General features: G+C 32.9%; 1 protein-coding gene across 1 annotated transcript; it reads right to left on the bottom strand.

Annotated features, from left to right (window-relative positions):
- Positions 1-3,200: 3,200 nt before the first annotated feature.
- Positions 3,201-19,157, bottom strand: LOC111055923. Its single transcript, XM_039436615.1, has 5 exons — positions 19,098-19,157; positions 12,600-12,635; positions 9,673-9,788; positions 7,501-7,637; positions 3,201-5,567 (listed from the first exon to the last, which is right to left on the bottom strand). The coding sequence occupies exons 1-5, from the start codon at positions 19,155-19,157 to the stop codon at positions 5,326-5,328; spliced, it is 591 nt and encodes a 196-aa protein (XP_039292549.1). The 3' UTR covers positions 3,201-5,325.
- Positions 19,158-19,340: the final 183 nt, after the last annotated feature.

The following is a 19,340-nucleotide window of genomic DNA, read 5'->3' as shown; positions in this document are numbered from 1 at the left end:
TGGAGGTGAACCTCAAACTCCAAGGGGACTATTACAAGATAATAGTCCCCAAGGAAGCTTATTATATAAAGGTGGTAACCTCCCAGGAAGATCATTACACTATATAATAAAATCTATCTACTTGGACCATTAAATAAAATAGAGCTGGTCAATAATAAATGAAATATTCTAAAACGAATGTTGTATCAAAAGTTACTTTAAATATTGTTAGCATTTTATAGTGACTCCCTTATCTAGGTATTAAGCCTAAATGTCCAAATAAACATCATGCTTTGAGCCTGGTGTTAAAATTGAGTTGATTTTTTAGGCCCAAAATATAGAAAGCTTCAATGAAATTTCAAAGCTTCCAACCAATCTACCCGAATGGCTTTCAATTTTTTAAATATTATATGGTCCTTTATGGAGATGGTTTTAATTTGGCAGATGATTAATTTCATTAATAAATGTTTTACAGTTTACAGATTAAGATGATTCAACCAGTAAAATTCAGATTTTTCCACTCATTCAACAAAATTTTGTATTTATGTTACATGTTTTCAGATACAGTTCGTAAAAATGACGAAACAAAACATTCCACTGACTCGCAAATAATACAAGAAGTCAAAAACTGACTTCGCCATGCTTCTCAGAGAGCTTAATCTGTTTAATTTTATGTTTTGCTTTTGTTTTGTGGGCTATTAATCAATCTGACAAATGAACTCAGCCTGCAGATTCAATCTTACCAACACTACACAAGGAAACACCATATTGTTAAATACAAGCTGTGCAGCTGCATTCCCAAGTCAAAAATTATTTTTAAAAAGACTGAGATTTCAACTTATTATACCTAGCAAATAGATTTAAGCCATTTGGTTGATTGCAAGTCAGATAGAGAGGCAGGACATCCCCCGGTCAAGGGCGAAAATGGGCAGGCCAAGGAGGACAACCCCGTGCATGAGGGACAAATCCATTCTTGCACTCATTCAACAAAATTTTGTATTTATGTGACTTATGTTTTTACAAGTCTTGTGACTTTGTCCTTGGTGGAGATGATTTTAATTTGGCAGATGATTAATTTTATTAGTAGATTTTTTACGGGTTAAGATAAATCAGTATCAAAAAATTCATTGACAAGAAGCAGGCAATCATGTCATACTGGCACACAGTCACGAGAGAAGGAGGGCATTTCGAGTATATTTTAAAATGAAATGTAAATAGTAGTAAACAGATTACTAAATAAATAACCATTTTTTCAATGTGTTTCGTTATTCATTCAAAAAGATTGTTGTTCTAAGTTTCATTACTTTACCAATCATTTATTTAAAAACTAAAACTTCAATCAGCCGCCATTTTGGATACAAGTATCATAGAACATTTTTATTGGCGTCATCTTTCTTCCTTTAAAATGATATACCACACACTGGGTGTTTACATTTAAAATATCTGAGTTACAACACCTCATTTCTTTAAAAACTAAAAATTCAATCAGCCGCCATTTTGGATACAAGTATCATGGAACACTTTTATTGATGCCATCTTTCTTGTTCTAGAAAGGCCTTTAAAATTATGTACCACACAATGGGTGTTTAGTGTTTACATTTAAAATACTCGAGTTACAACCCCTAAGTCACCCCCTTATGGGGGGTTGAAATTCAGTTGTACGTCAAAAGGTAGAGTATTCGACCAATAACTTGTCCTGAAAGTAACAGTATTATATCAACAACAGTCTCCAACTTATATAAGGGTTACTATACATTTGACTCACTCTGTATATATACTCTTTTATCCATTATATACATAAATGATCTGCCAAATATAATCAATGTACGGGAAAGTAGCGGTAGTCCTTATTTATATGAAGACGATTTATGACTTGAGTAAGTAGCAGCGTTAAGGAAGATATACATTCAATCATCTGCGAAAATGATTCAACTGTAGAAGATTGGTGTGCAGCCAATAGCCTCAGTCCAAACAACAAAACATATGATATTCAGTTGTGATACGAAGATAGTAGATAAAGAGTCTATGAAATGCCTTGGAATGAATATCAACACAAATTTAAATAGGAAGTGCCATACCGGTTACATTGCCAAAAAAGTAAATAAAGGTCCTTCTGCGAAGACTTGATAGAAGTGGGTTTCCCTGTACTAATGAATGTGTATTTTTCTTACATACAAAGTCATTTGTGTATGGTATCCGCTTATGAGGAAATATTGCTCTAATGCAATCATTCTTTTTAGGTTACGGAATAATCATTAAGAATTTTATGTAGGGAGCTCCCTCGTAGGAGTTTGTTTATAGAAATGGGTGTCTTAATATTGTTATCTTTATATGTATTTGAATGCTTGCTGTACATTAGGAGAAACATTCAAGATTTTGAAATAAACTCTGACTTCCATAGTCATAACACACGAAACAAATACAAAGTTAGAATCAGACACTGCCGTTACAAAGTTTCTCAACAGAACTGGCAGCAAATGTCCATAAAATTATTCAACTGCCTACCTGAATCCATAAGAGTAATGAATATCACATCATACAAAACATATTTGAAAGACTTGTTAATCAAAAAAGTCTGTATACGATAGAAGAGTTTTTCACAATTAAATTTTAAGCAGTGTGTTATATGTTTTTGTATAAATATTTTTATTATTTATTGGATGGATTCCTCCTTTTCTAGTGGAATAATATTTGAAGTTCTTATTCAAGCCGTTAGTATTTTTTATTTATCAATCTCTAAAACATGTAGTCTTTGCAAATCTACTGAAATTCAGCAATGTATTACCATTTCTAAAGGGTGGAGATCAAAAAGAGTTTACTAATTTCTGACCGATAGCCATTCTATCTGCTTCTTCCAAAGTCTATTACATGGCTGTTGAAATTAGGTTGGCCAATCATCTTGAAAATAACATATGAACAAAAACATTATTCTCGCCAGAAAACGTATTCTTTCATCTTTTTCTTTTAATTAATTTTCAGTGATAAAGTTTGAGAACGTGACTGAAACATGCAAATGTGGTGTGATTACATTTTGTGTAATAATACGTGTGCAAAGTTGCATTGCTACACTCAAGGAACTATAGTATTACGCACTCTCCTATGGCTCGCGTGTAAACGTTTCTTTCGGTGCAGAAAAGTGTCACTTTGCGCACTAGTTACACAAATAACTATTCTGAATCTCTCTGATCGATGTTGGAGAATCTCTAAAACATTACTTATCATTGATTTTTTTAAATGAATTGGTCATTTTTCAATTAAGCTACACCGTAATAGTTTTGTGTACTTCCATATTTTTATAATATATTACATTATTTTCTATTCACTTGTAAATCATTATATTTTGTTCACCAGTAATATAGATTTATTGAAAAATGAATTATTAAAAATAGGAGATTCTGTCGATTTTCAGGTATATATGGCTTCTGTTAAACTTTTCAGTAGTGAACAGAACAAAAATCCTACACATCAAAAGGTGTCTCAAGTCAAAGGAAAGTAATGTAATAATGTTATGGAACATATAATCCCATTTCATCAATCAAGATTCTAATATTTTATTTTATCAAACAATAACATTTTCTGTAATAAGAAAGGTTCTATTTACATTATATAAAAATTTATTCTGTCATTATTTAGACTTCAAATAGAATATGTATTGTGATATTCCACTCACTTGAGCTTTGCTCTGTTCAACTTCTTCAAGAAAAAATATATACCTCTATAAATGGACGTTTTTTTAATTAACAACATCATAGCCAAAAGTTAGAGAATGCAAACAGAGAATTGAGTTTGTTTGAGTGAATTTACCGCTGAATATTGATTCACTTGATATTTGCTTTATTTTCAACATCAATAACTCTGATCCAATGTAGATTAAAATTTTCAAGTTAACAACATGTTGTATAAAATTCGCAAATTTCGGAAGCTTTGAAATATTGGGCATGCAGGGAGAGTAAAAACTTTTAACACTAAAACATTTAAAAATCAACAGCACAAAGCTTACGTTTATAGAAGGGAGGAGTTGATAAATTATTGACCAATAAATCAAATAAGATTAAAACGTTATAAGTATAACTATGCTTAATACCATCAGACTTTTCAGACTAACTTTTAGTTCAGCCTGTTCTGCATATCTAACACAACCACAATTTCATTTTAATAATTTTATATCAATAGCATAATCAATTTTCAATAGATTTGAAAAATCCCATAATCAAAATAGCCCTCTTCCAAAAATTACAATAATTTTTGGTCAGCTGACCGGCTAAAACTAAGCTTAGTAAACAGAGCTGTCTCTTCATTAGGGTGAAAACATAGTGAAGCTGCAATTAATATAGCTCCACATTTTCCGAATCCATTGAAAATTAATGATGAACTGTTACTATCACAACCAAATGCCCTGATTCGAGTTCTTGAGTCCTGAACTGATAGTATTATTTTTTCTACTAGGGCTGACCGGCTGACTGAACAATTTTCTCAATTTTCAGAAGCTGCGTCATTCTACTAGAGATGGCTTTGGTAATTTATGAAATGATATTTTAATCTGCAAATATAGTACTCGTACAACCACAATTGCTTGTTTGCATTCACTGACTATTCAATCAAGATGACAATAATTACTATGATGGTTCAGTCACGAGGAGAAGGTTGAAATTGCAGCGGCATAGTAGCCCTACTGTGCATGCGCAATCTGTTTTGCACTATAGAAAGATTCACGTTATGAAGTCAGTGGAAATAATAGGACGGCATGGTAGCCAATTCTCTTTTTTAACCGCCTTCTATAGTGGATAGTTGTGATTAAAGTCAGCCAGGTATATCTGATATAACACTAACTATTTGTTATTCGTGTTTATAATGATCAATTCCATTTCAAATATTCATCAACAAAATATATGTTTTCATGAATTGTTAAGTTTTCATAATTATTGTAAATAATTATTCTGGTAGAGTACCGGTACTAGTATAATTACTAGTAGGTAGACTAGCGTGTAATCAACGTTATAAAGTTTGACTCAAGTGCGGAGCTAGAAAAGGATAAAGCTATATGCTTTGTCTTAAGACAGACATTATATTACAAACATAATATTACACCAATATTAATCAGGTGCTGACTTTGTAGGTGAATCTCACTATAAATGCCTGGCAGTCAATCTGGTGTCCTCTTCACTAGCCGACCTCTTTTCACAACTGAGCAAACTATCTATATCTTAGTAGCACCTATACTAGTCTCTCTTAACGACTGAACCATCTATCTTGGTTAAGCGGACATTACTGACCAAATTCCCGTCATCGAATAAAACAAGACATTTTATAGTATACTATGTAAGGAGGATGTAAGTCTTACTAATACTATCTGTCGGCCCATTCGCGTCCGGTTTCGATGAGCGCCTTGGCAGTGAGTCGCTCGATCTCCTGCAGCAGCAGCTCGGTGTCCGGGTCGAGGCCGATGCAAGCGGTCGATGCCTTGTCCTCACAGGAGTCCCACTCAAGCGAGTCCACCGGACTGCCCTCCGTCCCCGTCCCCGTCCCCGGTCCAGACGCGTCCTCCATTGTGCTCGTCATCAGGCGCCTCTGACTGCCCGCCGCTCCACCTACACACAGTACCCAAACACTAGAGAATAGTGTGTAACAACCGAAACTAGTATCCCAAATTATTTAAATAAATCGGTGGTTCGACAATACCAAGGCTTAAATCATGCAAGTAAATCAAGCAAAGCCACTGCAAAGGCAGTAAATCAGTGGTTTGACAATATCAAGTAAGGCGTTTTCATTCCGTGCATAAACAATCTAGTACAAAATTTCAACAATATATTTATTTATTTATTGGATAGAGTAAGCAATACAGTAGTCGGAAAAGAAAAACAGGCTGACTTGAATCAATTCTTCAATTTCCTAATTTCGTCTTAAATTGTCCAAATATTATATAGGTTATGTCCATTTCAATGTATGCACTAAATCATCAATCTGAATATACAAATCAGAATAAAACAAATAATAAATTTAGATAGAATAATAATAAAACTTCCGTAAAAACATAAAACAAACTTCAAATTCACAAAATAATTATATAAAAATACATTCATTTTGAGCTCGAAAATATATTATATATGAGGGGACGAGCAAGGAGAATGGAGGAGGAAACATAATAAGGAAATCAGAGACCTCTCCAATAAACCTCTACGAAATAAAATGTAGGAGATTACAATGGGCTGGGCACATACTCAGAAGAGGAAAAGAGTCCAAGCTGAAAAAAGTTTCAACACCCAACCCTCTAAGAAGAAGACCCCATGGGAGACCCAGTCAGAGATGGTGACAACAGGTTAAGACTGACATGGAGAGACTTGCAGCGACAGAAAGAGATGCTGAGGAGCGAACTACGTGGAGACAGTTTGTTGGTGCGGCCAAATGTCAACTTAGATATAGATGGCCCTGAGAGTAAGTAAGTAAGTAAGTATGAGGGGTACCCAAACAATAGGTATACTAAAGATTGATGATGGTGTAACAACCAAAAATAGTATCCCAAATTGTTTCAATAAATCACTGGTTTGACAATATCAAGCAAGGCGTTTTCAATTAATACCCAAACAAACTAGTACAATATTTCACCAATATGAGAAATGCAAATTATTCTCACTGTGCACCCTTACTGAACCAATATTCTATATTTTTTGAATCGTCTTTGTTCAAATTAATTGACTTATTCTTCACAAACAAACTTTGTGAACACATTTGAGGGGAACATTCACATAAATTATAATTATTTCATCTGATGTATTTACTTACTAATTAATAAAGATTTCATTTCAATAAGGCTGAGGTTCATTACATATAACTACTATAACTAGAATATTTTTTTAATTTTCTTTGTAATGGCGTGATTTGAAACTAATCATGTTTAAAAGAAAATAGAAAAATATGTAATTAAATGAGGATTCATTTTATTTGATCTACACCTTTACTAATTATAATCAAAATAAGCCAAATAAGTTGAACCAAGCATGACACAACTTCAGTGAAACAGTAAGTCTAAAGAAATTATTATTGTAATTGAATTCCATGTAATTTAGTTTAATTTGTTATGACTTTGGACGCAAAAATTCACTGGATGGCTCAAGTAAAGGGAAAAAATGGGAGAGCGTGGAATCAAATACTTGAAACGTAGCGATATTTATTTTCCAAATAATAATTAATTCGAGGAAATGTTTGTATTTTGCATGAATTTTATTCCATGTTTCAATGTTCTGGGAATGACTTAATACACATAAATTTGAATAATACTTGTAATATCATATATGAATATGATTTGTCTTGGTCACACCACACAACATATCAAAGAAGTACAATCATATATAGCCTATTATTGATTGAGATTCCTCACAGGATAAAATATTTGAGTTTTCTTCTGAATATTTTTATGACTACGAAAAAATCTAAATGATTTCAGGAATTTTATTTGATTTTCAAGAATTAAATAAAGAAACCTAAAAACAAAGCAAATATCGGTCAAAAAACCAACGTTAATACCTTCATGTTCCCATTCCAAGTCAACCGAACTGGGAGGCGTGGATGAAGAGAAGCTGAACTTTCTCCAAGGGTGAGGACCTGCCCGAGATATGCGGCGCAGGTCCAATGGAAGTGCTCCCTGACTGTTTCCTCCGCAACTAATTAAAAGTAAACACAAATTATTAACTGCACTAATTGGATTTTTTTACCTTCAATTAAAATTATAGTGACAAAATTTTAAACCGTCTACATGTACAAAATACTATACAATAAGATTTGGAGGAGTGGAGGAAGACCAAGGATGAGGTGAAGAGACAGAGTGGAGGCTGATTCGCGGGAGAAGGGTTGAGGACGCGGGGAGGAGATGGACAGGATTTAGCGGAGGAGACGGCTAAAGGAGGGAAATGCCAACCCCATATGATTGAGATAAGGCTTAGCCAGAGATTTGGAGGAGTGGAGCAGTTTAAATTTGAATATATATAAATCAATCAATATCAATAATTCTATTCAATTCAACATAAACGCAAAAAAACAATTTCTAATAAAAAAATGAAAAACAGACTTCATGGTGCGGTGTGCTGAAAGGAGGAAAAATACCTAGCCAATAATGGTTTCCCATGCAATAGGCTAGTAGAGGGTATAAAAATAAAGAATGAAGGGATAGAGAAATGGAAGAATGGGAGAGGGAAGAGGAAAAAAAGAAAGAAACCAGAAGAAAGAAAAGCAAAATTTATAAGCAAGTCCTCTTCTAACAAACATAGCTAAAAAAAATCATTGCATTCTATAGTTTGAGCAAAAACCTTGATTCTCATACTTCGATATGGAAAAAAGTTACTGTATGTCCAGTTTTTTATAACTAGTTTAAATTTTCTAATAATCTTGGTGTCTGTGAGAGTGGTCCAGATTGAAGTTTATCATTTTAGTACTTATATAGATTAGTGGTATAGCCTCCTTAAACAGCCTACATTCAATATTGGTGTGATACGTTCGCAGTGATTTATATGATGAATTATAAATGATAATTATTGTCAATATTGAATTTAAAGTGCAAGGAAAATGGTATTTATATTTTATCGAGAATTCAATGACGTTTTTTTTTTTATTTATATAATAGGCGTAATGTCATTACATCGTGTCACTAAAACCATTTCGGTTGGGTACAATCAAGGTTTGTTTGGAATAATTATAATCATCAGTTTTTGTGCTAAGTATAATTCATCAATATGACAGTTGAAGTGTAATCGTTCTAAGCTTTGATAAGAAATAAGATCAATCGAAATTATTTTCATAAGCAGACATTGCAGAGCATTGTGGTCAATCACTATTATGCTGATTAGAATAATATTAAAATATGAGAATCTGTTGATGTTATGAACTGGAATATTAGATTGTTTGAATCAGTGGTATGAGTCCTGTTATTTCAAAATTCTAAGAGTAGAGTTGTTTAAATCACAGGTTTAAAAAATCAATAAAGTAATCTATTGTAATGTAAATAAATAAATAAAAATAATGGAGCTAATTCGAAAACAACTTGAACATTTGCATTTGATTTAATCGTAATTACCGATTGAGTGAGAGATAGGTAGTTGATGAGAGGAATAAATATATGATTTGATAAGTAGCTATATAATGTACAGAGTAAAGAGAGCGAGTGTAACCGAAAAAGCGAGAAGAACCAGCGAAATTATCTTTTTCACCACTCCTTAAAAATAAATAATGCTGTCCGGCCAAAGTGGGTGGATTATCTTACCAAAGTAGCCTAACATAATACATAATAATTGGCTGTAGAGAGATCAATTCCAAACTGTCATCAGCATTGGTTGAATAGGAGGCATTGATGTTATTTATTAGAATTCTGACAATTTGTAGTGAATCTCATTAAAGCAAGACCAACGTTCGGCCGCAATCTTTAAATGGGATCTACAATAGGCTGCAACAAAGCAAGTAGCAAGAGAATTTACAGATTCAATGATTTCTGTTACACGAAGCAAGAACATGAGAATTCATGCGTAACTGATTTATTATAATATAATAATCAAGTAACAATGTTGTAGATGGTTTTCAATGGATGTTATAAACCTTGCCATGAAATCGGTAAAACATGCTCTTCAAAATAGTATTTGCCAATCGAATAAAAGATTATTAACATTTATTGAAAGAGGTAGTTGAAAAATCGATTCTTGAATTACTTACTCAGGCAACTGACTTTCAGATTGATCGTTAATGATTTCAGACTTCAACTGGATTCTTTCTTCATGGCATTCCCCTTCTTCTTCGTCTTCTTCAGTTAACCTTCTCACGTTATTGGTCTGGAAATATATTGGAAAATAATTTTATTTCTGGTATTAATTTACAAATAGTAATAAAAGCCATGTATTTATAAATAATGTCATTATCTATGAAATATTTTGAAAAGAGAAAAATCCATTCTTTCAGAGAACTTCAACTTTCATTTCTTCAACTGATTTTTGCTTGTCAATTTTGTATTTCCTTCTGCAACTTCCACAACCCGAATAATATTCAAGCTATCCTGGATAGCTACGACTCAGCACAATCAAACCTGATACTGATTAAAACGAAAGAAATCACAGTCGTGATCTATACTATGTTCTATCAAATTGCTAAAATTCCAATAATGCATGTTCTTTATAAATTTTCAATCAGGGTAGCCTAATAAAATTCAGTTACACTCATGAAAGAGTTGACATAGAAAAGAAGAATGACTACCGTACATGAAATATTTTTAAGAAGGATAGTAACAGAAAAATATTTCAATAACAAAGACTGTATATAACAAATAATTAAGACTGAATTTTAGACTACTTATGATACGAAATTCAGAGTGGAAATGTGAATATGGCGCATCAAAAATTTCAACTTTCATTTCAAATGCTGAGCATATTTATATGAAATAGAAATAGAGGTGAAAGCTACGTTTAGGAAAGCTAGTGAGTCTTACAATGTGAACTTCAATGGATGAAGATAAACTATGGAAAACAAATTTTTTATAGTTTAAACATAAACAAATTGAATGGTGTTAACTTGGTGCAAAAGCAACTGGATAACAACAAACAACTGTGATTGACAAGACAGTGAGTGAAGCAGACAGGGATATTATTTTAGATGATAAAAAATTCAAATGGTAATTAAACGACGTGCTTGATTGGAATAAATGATTCAAGTAATATGAAAAGGTGCTGAGTATCGGGCTCGTCTACACCAAGGCTAGCATGAAATCAAGCTTTACTGTTCATATTTTTAACTCACCTCTTTTTTCCTCCACTCAAATAATCTTCAATTGTTTGCATAAAACCAATCCACACTTGGATAACTGTTTATTGACAATACAATATTGGCACATTCCTACTTTAGCATACATTTTTCATAAATACTTCAGAAATTCAAAGTAAAAGACTTATTGCTTTTTGTTGGTGGGGAGTCCCTAACGGGAAGTTCCCACCTATACATCATTCGAGCCGTCAATGGGCCTGACAACTGTTATTTCAACGGAACCAAATACATTATAAAACAGTTACTATTAAGACATCAAGAGTCTATCCACAATATTCTAAAATAATGTATAAACGTACTAGTAACTTGAATAGAATTCCAAAAATGAGTTGATATTTTGAGTTGTTGGAATAGAACAAGCAATGTGTAAATGGAAATTATGGGATATTGAGCTACTGTTTGAAAAAACGAGACACTGAGCTAAAACGCAGGATTTGTCAATTTTTCATTCTTTCATATTTGACTGAATTCGTCAATTCTTCATTCTTTCATACTTGACTGGCAATTTGATTACTTGATGATTGGGCATGGTAATTCAAACATAAATTGACGTTTTCTCAACACTTCAACAATATTCATTTTTATATTTTCACGACAAAATCTGAAATACTGATTCAAGTCAAATACTGAATATACTTTTTATCTGAATAATAATAATAATGTAGAATTTGTTTCTTATGCATATTAGTGGTAAAAATGCTACTACAGTATTAAAATCATGGACTATTTCATATTGTGTTGATATTATATCAACACATACTCAACATTATATCATCTTTATAATATGAACACAATAATGGTACTCTATTGCCCAGTTGTGGTCTTCATGCTAATACAAAGATTAATTTCAAATTCGATTCCTTTTCTTATCAATTAACTTTTTTACTGCCAGAGATGAATTGATATTTATTGGAGGGATAAATTGATATTTATTGGACGGATGAATTCATAACGGACAAAAAATATATGAAATTTATATTTTTGAAACTCACCTGTGATAGAATCTTTTCTTCTTATTGGTGGGATGTGGTATTCTGACCTCCACATTCTAGAACAAACACCATGATTCATGTTGGGAGTATTGAGTTTGATTCCTATAATTAATTTTGAATCACTAAGGGCCGGTTTCCGAGCTCGGGATTCAGTCAAGTTCTAGAATTTAAACAGCTGGAGTCTAAAAATTGGCTTTCCAAAACAGGGCGTAATCGCAGTTTTTATAACAATCTTTATTTTCTCATTTCTATGATTGGAAACGTTTTTCCTTGACAAAATTAAACATTCCCAAACAATTCAAAATATCTGAAACTTTACACTATTTTCTCTTTATTTTATTTTGTGTTCAATTTTCTAGTTTCTCGAAATTTAATTTAAACGTGACTATGAATGTGACAACGACTACGCCCCGTTTCGGAGAGCCAATTTTCTGACTCCATCTGTTAAAGTCTAGAACTTAGCTAAATCCTGAGCTCGGAAACAAGCCCTAAATAATCAATAATCAAGTAGTGAGCTGTTTGACAATATTCAGTTGGAAATAAAGTAGTTTACTATTCAAAGTGTAATATTTGAATAAGTGATTAATTGTATATTATATAAAGGCAATTGAAAATATGTTTTTTTTAATGTTACTAATTAGATGAACTGATACTATTCGAGACTAAATCAGAATTATTTCATGATCCAATAACGAATAATGAATATATCTCACTGCATTCGTTTCAACAAGTAATTTCCAAGATAAATGCCGAAACTTCAATTTATTAAAAGATTATGAGTAACTTTTGCTCAAATCTAAAAAAGAAATAATGGATTGGAATAGTGAGCCTATTTACCTCGTTGATATCACCGGAGTCAACCAGGAATTGGAACTGGAATCAAGAAAACCAAGTTGAATTAATAAGAAATGAGAAAAATCATTGACCAAGAAATACTTCGATAATATTAAATTCGATTAATGTAACTGAGATCTATTCTTGTTGCAATTGATCATGATGAAAAGTGGAAACTAAGGCAAAAATTGGTTTTATAATAATTATTAGAATCTTATCAACACAAGCATTACAAGTGTATGTTACGGATGAAGCATAAGGTAAAGGTTGTGCAAAAGGTTAAACAAAAACATTTTATTGGTGATATATGTTTTTCGATTTGTATACTATCAAGCCAACAAAAGTTTTCTCAGGAAAACATTTTAATTTTTTTCTGATCATTATTTTTTGAGATATGAGAGCCTAAATATTAAATTTTTGGTACAGATAATTTCAAATTCGGTAAGAGATAAATTTATCCATGAAATAATGGTGAGGATAAATTCTTCATGGTATTTTTGATTTAATAAAACAACAATTTACTGAAAATATTTTGAGTAAGCTTGACAGTATACACATCAAAAAACTTTGAAAAATATCACCAGTAAAAAGTTTTTTTAGCCTTTGCACATCCTTAAAGCTGTAAGTACTCGATTTGAAATTTTTTTTTGGTTGGTAAACTGGCTTAATTTTTGATCATAGGCTATCTGCAGGTCTAGAGAAAAACCTAGGTGTGTTTTGTTTGGACTTGGATATTGAGGTGGTAGCTCTTGAACTGGCTGATGTATCGGCTGTTATTATTTGTGTCTACCGTTCCCCAAATGGAAACATTGAACATTTCTTCTATTCGTTGGATGCTTGTCTCTAGATTCAAGTCACAGCATCTAGTAGTATTATCATCAGAGGTGACTTCAACAAAGCCTTGAACTGCAATAAATCGGCTACAAGAACTTTTGTAAATTAGCTGCGGTTTCTTGGCCTTTATGTTGTATTGCAGGTGCCCACTAGAAGAGGTGGCTGCGTGGACAGCATTGCAACATGGATTCGGAGTACATGTTCTCGAGGAACCTCGAGGAATTATGATCAGTAACTGAAACTTTGGTTGCTGATCATAGAGCAGTAATTATGACAGCCAACATCAGTATGGTGAGTGAGTGTTCTCGGTTCCGCACTTGGTATTGTAATTATACTAGAGGAGCTAGAAAGATTAATGAGAGCACACTCTTTGGATTCAAAGATGTTGGGTCTCAGGTCAACTTGGATAGTGAACTACAGGGGGAAAGACCTGAGGAGCCTTATGATAAAAGTTTTGGCAAAGTTAATGAAATATTAAATTAGTTTTTTCCATTGAAGCTTTTAAAACGGAGTTCTAGATCTAAGAGTAAGCCTAATAGTAACACTAGAAAGGTGAGGTCTTGATTTTTGCCTGAGTTGTCCAGGTTCAGAAGTTTCATCAGTGATACTGATGGTGAGATACAACTATGCATTCAGTACTTGTCCAATGAAAAAAGACAACTTACGTATATTGTATTCCAAAATGAAAAGCATATACAAAAGTAAGATCAATGAAGCCAAAAAGTGTGCCAATGTTGAGAAGATTGAGAATACACCAAATCCCTGCAAAGCTGCGTGGAATTTGATAAACAGAAACAGAGGTCCCTTGAGAGCATCTGGAGTCTCATGTGAGGCTAGCCCTGATGAGTTCAACGAATTTCTTCATCGGAATATTGAACAGATTGTTTCGGCTGTAACAACTACAAATGAGAACCCTGTAGGTAATGTGAGATTGAGAAGAGTGAGGAAACTTCATTGGCAGGAAGTGACACCAGCTGACATCATAAAATTTGTGTCCAACTTTAAAACATCAACAGCCAGGATATCTACGGTATGACTACTCTCATGTTGAAAGCCATTATTGACGTCATTGCCCGCCCTATGACCAAGATTATCAGCAAGAGTTTGAGGGCTGGAATATTTTCTATTACTAGAAGATTACTTTTTCTAGTACCTATTTACAATAAAGGAGATCCTTGTGCCATAAATAGCTATAAACCTATCTGTTATCCCAGTTTTTGCCAAAATCTTTGAAACAGTGATGAAGATGCAGCTGGTGGAGTTCTTTGAGACTAATGAGATTTTCTCTGATCTGCAGCATGGTTTCAGAAAAAATAAGTCGACTGTAACAGCAGTTTCTGAACTTGTCAGAAGGATCCAAAAAGCTTTTGAAGGTACCAATTGCCTGTCTCTGATACTATGTGATTTTAGTAAAGCGTTTGACTGCGTATCCCATGAAATAGTGATAGGTAAGATATGGTGTAGGTGGTGCTGTTCTTCAGGCCCTCAAGTCTTATCTGAAGGATCGAAGGCAGGTCATATCTGTTGAAGGGGCGAATTCAAGGGCTCTGACTATAAATCATGGCGTCCCACAGGGTTCGGTGTTGGGACCTGAAATATTTTTGATCGCAATCAATGACCTTGATCTTGGGCACTGAAGTTTGCAGATGATACCACATTCATTTCTTTCAGCCCAAATCTGGCCCAGGTGAGGAAGTTGACACAGTTGGTGAGCAGACCCTACCCATGCTCTGGTGTACCATGATCTTTTCCATAGTATTCTGAGCTACAGACTGCTGCTATGGAGTCACGCTTCTGATGTGGAGATGTGTTATAGCTGCAAAAGAGGGCCATTCGGACCTTCAGTGGCTTCCTGGATCATTGTAGATCTCTCCTCCAGTCCACAGGTGAGAAGACCATTTACAGTCATTATAATATATATTTGAGTGATCAAATCTTGGAAAATTCAACACAAGGAATGACTTCCATGGTTACAAAACTAGAAGTCGAGGTCTTCTAGATGTGCCTTACTGACGTCTGTCAAAGACCCTTGATGCATTTCCTGTATTGCCTTGCGGATATCAATAAACTGTCCGAGGATTTGAAGATATCAGCAGTAAACTCAAGACTTGAGTGTTGGCTAAGGAGAAAGCTATTTTATTCCATTCAGGAATATTTTCTGGACGACTTGGTAGGCCTTGTTCAATCCATGCTGACATCTGGATAGTTGTGAATGTAATAAATTGTAACTCTTACTTGTCGCAGCCCATCCGGCCTTGTTGGTATTCGTAGAGAGGAACGTAATTCAAATATCCATTTATTCAAATCAATCAAACTAATACTCATTCAACAGATATCTTACTGTTTACTTATTGTATAATAAGCCTATAGCTTTTTAATGGTTTTCAAGATTCTCCTTGACAATTAAAGCAATGCCTGTAATATATTTTAATTTAAGAAACAGTAACCAAAATAAACTCATAACGTTCAATTATTTCTAAAAAAAACAAGACTCCGCTCATTGTTTCTAATACAGTGAATAAAGTCTTAGTGAAACTAAGGTAATTTTACTGTCGTAAAACTACGTCGACATAAAAAGTTCTTAGATGTAGAGAATTTAAAAATTCAATTAAAATTCAAGTCAATATTCAAAACAAAAAAAAAAGCCAAACTGAGTTCAGTTTGCCGGTAAACGTTTTAATAAATTAATTTGAATATTATTCTAATACTCACTTCCACTTTTTCTGTGTCACGTTGATAGAATGATCGCTGCAAACAGTGGCTCCTGAAATATAATCAATTCATCTATTTGACCCAAACAGTGCTAAAGCCAGCAATAAACACGGCAGAGCAGTGAACAAAGTTCAATGGATTTTACAACCTCAAGTTAATAGATTTAAGTTATATTATGAAATATTTTTCTGTAACTGATAAATGCTACTGATAAACTGATAAATGCACGTTGATTATTATGAAGCTTTCTAGGCTAAATCTTAAATTATGGGCATTACTAGATAACAGGCAATAGATTGATGTCCAACTGCCTATCAAAATAATTAAGTTTCCTGTCATCAGAACATACTTTTCTATGTAATTAACTTCTTCAGTAGATCAGTTCCAGGCTTTTCACAATAAATAAACGTGTAATGTCTGTCTTTGATGCATTTTTAGTTGAGCAGGAACTTTATTTTTTCAACTGCATAGACCCATGGAAACTTAAAACACACGGTAGGCCTACCTACCTAACCCTAGCCAAATAATAGTTCTCATTTTTCAATATATTTATTAATGTACTTAAATTTCTTGAACTATCTTTCCCAAGATAGCATTTTATAAGACTATCAACAACTAAGATGTTTAAAAGAAATAAGTTATTGTGAGTTGACTCCTTGTTGAAAATTTAAAATTTACCAAACTTAAAAGTAAGTTATCTTTAAATTTAAAAATTACCTTACCTTTGGCTGTTTCTTTTGAAAGATAAATGACTTAGACATGTTCCCATTATAAGCAAAATATCTTAGTTTGATAAAGAATGCTTCTTATTATATTTCTTAGACACATGGGTTGAATGAATAAAATTTCATTATAAAGTATGTTACAGGAATTCATAATAGTAAGTTACACTTCCTAATCCTACTTTTTCAAGAAATGTACACATTACTTATTGTGTATAATTATTTTAAATTATGAAAATAAGCACATTTTGAAACATAGACCCAAGCGGTTTTCACTAAATTCGAGTTCAAGGAACGAAGACAAGAAACTAACACAACACACAAGCACAACCACACCAATAACCTGCAAAAACACAAAAACAAGCTATTATATCAGCTGACTTGAACTTGAACTATATTATAGTGGAGTGCATTAATGGAATGGCCAACTTAAAAATGGACTAGCAAAAAATTCCGAACTGCAAGCGATTTCTCTCCTTAAATATGTTTGATATCAATAAATTTCAATTTCCTATATGATTTATTATTTATATACATCAATATCCTTCTTCTATATGCTCAATAATCATGATTATTTAAAAATTCGTTAAATGTTCAGTTGTGTCAGATGTGCCTCTCTACTAAACTACTTTTATCGATGCCCTTCTCAAGCTCATGTCATGATAACCTTAAAATCGAATGTGGTATTCTTGATTTGTCAACCTGTCAAAGTCTTGAAATAACTTGAATTTTCTTGCTGAATTTGATTTTGTGCCTAGCTTACACATTTCAACCTCTATAATTTTGGCTGTTATTGAGCCTCACTTACTTCCTTTGTAGGTCGTTCAGGTTAGAGACGAGTAAGGTCAAATACATTTTGTAAATACTACGTTAAGTTGACACTTGTCAGTCAGTGAGTCGAATTTTGTTTTCAGTTGTGATTTGTCACTCGGACAATCTCCCTCTGCATTGTTTATTTGTGTTTAGATCTATCAACATTATACGTGTGTTTTATTGACTATTCAGTTTCTATAAATTTTGCAAAATGCAGCCAGGTCCAATTCATGATTCTATTAAACCGATATCATGGATCTTAGGCAAATGGGTTTCTGATAGTGGAACAGGTACCTTTCCAACAATAGAAGCCTTCAGTTACTGTGAAGAAATAGTTTTCGAATCTTGTGGCCAACCAACCATCAATTATTACGCTCGTTCATGGCATGCTCAGAAAAAGCATCCAATGCATTTCGAATCAGGATTCTTGAAGATCAACCCAGGTACTAATAGAGCAGCGTTTGTAGTGGCTCACAACTTTGGTCTAACATCTTTGGAAGAAGGCGACTTTGATGAAAGCAATCTAACACTAAAAAGTTCAAACATTTCAAGAATGGAATTTGCTAAAGAACCATCAGTTACTAACCTTGAAAGACATTTTATTCTAATGAAAGAAAACATTCTTAAACAGCACGTCTCTATGCAAACTAGCAATACACCAATCACAACTCATACTTCAGCTACTTATAGGAGGGTGCTTGACGAGGATAATTAGTAAAAAATAAATTGAATTAAGTTTATTGTGTTATTACAACGCTCACTATTATAAATCAATTGTTCAGTAAATGAAATATTTTGCGCCAATAAAATTTATTTAAGTAAGCTTTCATGTGTTTTTCATCTACCGTAGGTCCCATTTGAAAATTTCTCTATATCCTCAAGCTCTATAATTTTTAGCCTAAGTCAATAATTATAAATAACAAGGATACTTTTAGTAATAAAAAATAAATGGGCACCTGAGGATGGTATGAGTGTTTAGTGGTATAAGTGTGTACATAATAGTATTTTTAATATTTTTTAAATGTTTTCAATAATTTGAAGAAGCTTTTTGGTTTTTAAGACATAAAAGGTTTAAAGGCGTAAAGATGTATAAGGGTACTATTTCTATTTTATCCTTATGAAGTCAACAATTGTTCATTCAAATCTGAAATCATTCATTTATTCAAAAACATGATAATATTTTGGTAGTCCTGAATAGTTTTACTCATTATTGGATGCATGTTATAATTTTGGATCTAAAACAATTTTTCAACATCATAGGCTTACCATCATCTCTTATAAATATATAGGTTCTCATCCCTTATATATTTTTTCGGTTTATAAAAAGTAAAGAAAATATGACATAAGAAGCTAATTTTTGTGGCAGGACCGGCCAAAAAAAATTTGGCATAACCCATTTCGGGTTACCAAATCGCCATACCCCCTTGGATACGCAACTGCTCTCGATGTCCTTCATGACAATTACGCAACTGCCCTTCATTTTAATGTAAATGTTTTTTCATGTTTAATAATAAATACCACTGACATGGGTTACGTGACAGAGAAAAAATAAATAAAGAATTATACCGCTTCAATAATTTTCATTACGACCCCAATCATTCATAATGAGTTGAGAATGATATGTTATCTATGAATGTATCAATAAATAAATAAAATTTAGAAA

Source organism: Nilaparvata lugens, chromosome 10 (genome assembly GCF_014356525.2).
Source record: "Nilaparvata lugens isolate BPH chromosome 10, ASM1435652v1, whole genome shotgun sequence".
NCBI classification, from domain to species: domain Eukaryota; kingdom Metazoa; phylum Arthropoda; class Insecta; order Hemiptera; family Delphacidae; genus Nilaparvata; species Nilaparvata lugens.
The sequence above is the reverse complement of the archived record's forward strand: the minus strand, read 5'-3'. Positions and strand labels throughout refer to the sequence as shown.